The following is a 4,547-nucleotide window of genomic DNA, read 5'->3' as shown; positions in this document are numbered from 1 at the left end:
CTTAACTTGATCTAAATAAGGAAATTTAATTCATTTAATATTCATTCTACTCAATTCTATCCAAAATTCAGACTCTTGCAAAATTATGCTTTTGCCCCTATTATGTTATTTTCTTTACAATTTAGTCCTTAAGCTCATAAATGAAAATTCATACAATTTCATCCACATACCATGCTAGTCGATTTTCCTAGGGACTCATATCAACCCAAAAAAAAACATTAATTCACAATTTCATCATAACATTTTACCACTTTTACATAATAGTCCCTAAATGATAATTTTTTCACAATCACTTTACAAAAGTTGCTTATTTAACAATAAAGATTCATTTTCTTCCAACAAACATCAAAAATCACAAAAAAAAATTATGGTAAAACCCTAACCCTTTAACAGTTTTGCAAATTAGTCCACCGGCTAGCTACATTAAGCTACAACGATCTCGAAAACATAAAAATAATTAAAAGTGAAGTTAAAACACATACCATGCACACAAAAATGCCATGGTCGAACCTAGCATGCTCCCATGGTTCTTTCTTTTTGAATTTTAGGTGAAGATGAAGTGAAAAGATGATAGCTTTTGTCTTTTCTTTATTTTACACAAATAACCTTATATTTTAACATTAAAGTCACCTAATTCATATCCATAAATGTCCACTCATAATAAAAATGGTCTAATTACCACATAAATCCCTTAAAAATTTAATTTCATAGCTAATAGATACCTTTAACTATTAGAACTCTACTTTTGCACCTTTTACTAATTAGTCCTTTTTACTTAATTAAGCATGCAAACGATAAAATTTCTTAATGAAATTTTTATACGACACTACTAGCATACTATAGACATTAAAATAAAAATAAAATAAATAATTTTATGTAAGATTTGTTGTCCCAAAACCACTATTTTGATTTCACTGAAAACGGGCTATTACAACTCTCCCCCGAAATAAATTTTCATCCTTGAAAATCTTACCAGAAAGAGGTTTAGATATTTCACCTTCATAGCTTCTTCCGATTCCCAAGTGGCCTTTTGTATACCGTATCGTTTCCAAAGGACTTTCACTAAAGCTATGCTTTTATTTCTCAATTCTTTAACCTCTCGAGCTAAATTCAGATTGGTTCCTCATTGTACGTCATATCAGGCTGAATCTCGACGTCAATAGGTGAGATTAAATGTGAAAGGTCTTATCGGTACCGCCGTAACATAGATACATGAAACACATTATGGATCTTTTCTAACTTTGACGGCAAAGCTAATCTCATACGACAAAGCTACTCGTTTGATTCTTTCAGTGATCTCATACAACCTGATAAACCGCAGACTTAACTTTCCTTTACGACTGAATCAAAGAACTTTCTTCACATTCAAGAACATTTTATCGTCGACTTGAAAGTCAATATCTTTTCGTTTTAAATTTGCATAAGATTTCTATCGGTCTGAAGTTGCTTTCAAACTGTCTCGAATCACATTAACCTTTTCTTTGGTTTATCGTATCAAATACAATGGAGTTCAGTCTAATACAATGGAGTTCGATATTTTTGACCATACAAAGCTTTGTACGGTGCCATCTTTATACTTGATTGATAACTGTTGTTGTATGTGAATTTTATTAATGGTAAAAATCTCTTCCAGTTACCTTTGAACTCTAAAATAGAACATCGAAACATATCTTTGAGTATCTGAATCACTCGCTCGGACTGACCATCGGTCTAAGGATGAAACGTGGTACTAAAATGCAAACGAATACCTAGTGCCTCATGTAGCTTGCTCCAGAATCGAGATGTAAACTGTGAATCTCTATCAGAAATAATAGAAACGGCACTCCGTCCAATCTGACAATATCAACAACATATAACTCTGCTAATCTCTCGAGCGAATAATCTATATGCACTGGAATAAAATGCACAGACTTTGTCAAATGATCAACAATGACCCAAATTGCATCTTTCTTTCTCGAAGACAAAGGCAATCTTGATACAAAATCCATCCTGAAATGCTCCCATTTCCATTCTGGAATCATCACTAGTTGTAACAAACTAGAAGGTACCTAATGTTTGGCTTTAACTTGTTGACATACTAAACATCTCGATACGATTCAGAAATCTCTCGTTTCATACCTGACTACCAGTACATTTGTTTCAAATCACGTACATTTTATTGCTACCAAGATGAATAGACAAGTTACTATTATGAGCTTCTTGTAAAATCTTCTGAACGAGATCTAAATTTCTCGGGATGAAAATTCTGCCTTTGAAGTATAAACTATCACCGGATCCAAGCTAAAAATCTGAATTAGTAGTTGACTCAATCCGTTTCTATTTAGCTATCACACATCATCGCATTTTTTAGCTTCGTAAATCTGTTGCAAAAATATCGATCTAGCTTTCAACTCAGCTAAGATCAAATCGTCATCAGATAACGTTAATCGTGTGTTTAACATTCTCAAGGAAAATAAAGATTTTCTACTCAACACATCAGCAACTACATTTTCCTTTCCTGGATGATAATCAATGATCAATTGATAGTCTTTAAGTCAAGCCATCTGTGCTGTCTTAAATTCAAATCTTTCTGTGACATTAAATACTTCAAGATTTTATGATCTGTAAAGATATGACATTTTTCGCTATATAAATGGTGCCACCAAATCTTTAAATAAAAACAATTGATGTAAGCTCTAAATCATTAGTCGGATAATTCTTTCGTGCGGCTTTAACTGTCTAGAAGCATACACTATAACTTTGCCCTCTTGCATTAAAACACAACCCAACTCGTTCAACGAGGCATCACTATAAATAACTAATTCTTTACCCAACTCAGGCTGAACTAACACTGGTGTATTGGTTAAAAATGCTTTTAATTGATTAAAGTTTTGTTGACATTTCTCAGACCACTCAAATTTAACATATTTCTGCAATAATCTCGTCAATAGTGTAGCAATCATCGAGAATCACTTGACCGGCTAAACCTAAAAACTTCTAACCTCAAATACATTTCTCGGAGGCTTCTAATCAACAATAGCTGAAATTTTTCTTGGATCAACTCTAATGCCTTCAACTGATACAACATGTCCAATAAATCACTTGACCGGCTAAACCCAGAAAACTTCTAACCTCTAATACATTTCTCAGATGCTTCCAATCAACAACAGCTAAAATATTTCTCAAGTCAACTCTAATGCCTTCGACCGATACAACATGTCCCAGAAATCTGACTTCCTGAAGCCAACATTCACATTTGCTAAACTTAGCGAATAATTGATTTTTGCGTAAAGTTTGCAAAACAATTCTCAAATGTTCGGCATGCTCTGTCTCATCCCGTGAATAAATCAAAATATCATCGATAAATACCACAACAAATCTATCCAAATACGGTCTGAAGATTCCGTTCATCAAATCCATAAACATTGCAGGTGCATTAGTCAAACTAAACGGTATCACAAGAAATTCATAATGTCTGTACCTGGTCCTGAATATGATTTTCGGCACATGATCGTTTTCTACTATCAAAGGCATCAGTGGTTAGGTCTTATATTCAACTGATTCTTTATTTTTCCTGAAGTACCATCTAAATACATGGAAATCTTGGAAAATAGTGAACTTAGTCGCTCAAACATATACCCATATTCAACACTTACGCACAAACCTAACTAACATAAACACCATATAGGTTCTCCCCTTTTGGCAGAGTCACATGATTTGGTTGCAAAAGTATAAACGATGCATAAAACTCATTTGAAATACATGCAGGTGGTTATGGAACTCTTGAAGAACTGCTTGAAGTGATTGCTTGGGCTCAGCTTGGAATACATGATAAACCAGTATGTCCCTTTTTTTTTCTTTTCCTTGTATATGCTGATGATCCCTCATAAACTGATAATCATCCATGAACTTGAAATTCAATAATTCAAATTTTCCACTATCTTTTAAGGTTGGGTTGCTGAATGTTGATGGATACTATAACTCGTTACTTTCTTTCATTGATAAAGCTGTGGAAGAGGGATTTATTAGTCCCAGTGCACGCGAAATCATTGTATCTGCACCCACAGCTAAAAAGTTGGTAAAGAAATTGGAGGTATAAATTAAAGAAACTTCATAAGGAGCCATAGTTGATTGTATCATGTGAAAAATTGTATATTTGGTGTATTATTTGATGATGGAAGTGTTTTTACAATTAATGGCTTGTTTTTTCATGTATGCTTAATATTGCAGGAATATGTCCCTTGCCATGAAAGTGTTGCTTCAAATTTGAGTTGGGAGATGGAGCAATTTGGCTACTCTAAACATATGATTTATCAAGTAGTGCTTGGAGGTGCATTAAGGAGAAGGTATATATGCAATATAGAAGGCTCTTGGAAAACAAAGACTTGAAATTTCCTTCAATGGAGGAATTCCCTTCTTGTTCTTCATTTCATTTCATTTTTTTTGTAAATTACTGCCATTGACATCAATGTATGAAGCTTAAAAACCTTATCTTTTACTGAAAAACTGATTCTCTTGTTAAATTGTAAGTACAAAAATGCTTATCAACGTGTTATTTTATATGGTAT

General features: G+C 33.3%; 1 protein-coding gene across 1 annotated transcript; it reads left to right on the top strand.

Moving 5' to 3' along the window:
• Positions 1-3,450: 3,450 nt before the first annotated feature.
• Positions 3,451-4,325, top strand: LOC121227135 (cytokinin riboside 5'-monophosphate phosphoribohydrolase LOG3-like; the record flags this gene model as incomplete). The annotated part of the gene is made up of 4 exons (XM_041110532.1): positions 3,451-3,523; positions 3,748-3,818; positions 3,929-4,072; positions 4,210-4,325. Coding segments are annotated over exons 1-4 (404 nt in total), but the record flags the coding sequence as incomplete, so codon positions are not given.
• Positions 4,326-4,547: the final 222 nt, after the last annotated feature.

Source organism: Gossypium hirsutum, unplaced genomic scaffold, assembly GCF_007990345.1.
Source record: "Gossypium hirsutum isolate 1008001.06 unplaced genomic scaffold, Gossypium_hirsutum_v2.1 scaffold_774, whole genome shotgun sequence".
NCBI lineage: Eukaryota > Viridiplantae > Streptophyta > Magnoliopsida > Malvales > Malvaceae > Gossypium > Gossypium hirsutum.
This window is presented reverse-complemented; position numbering and strand designations above follow the sequence as displayed.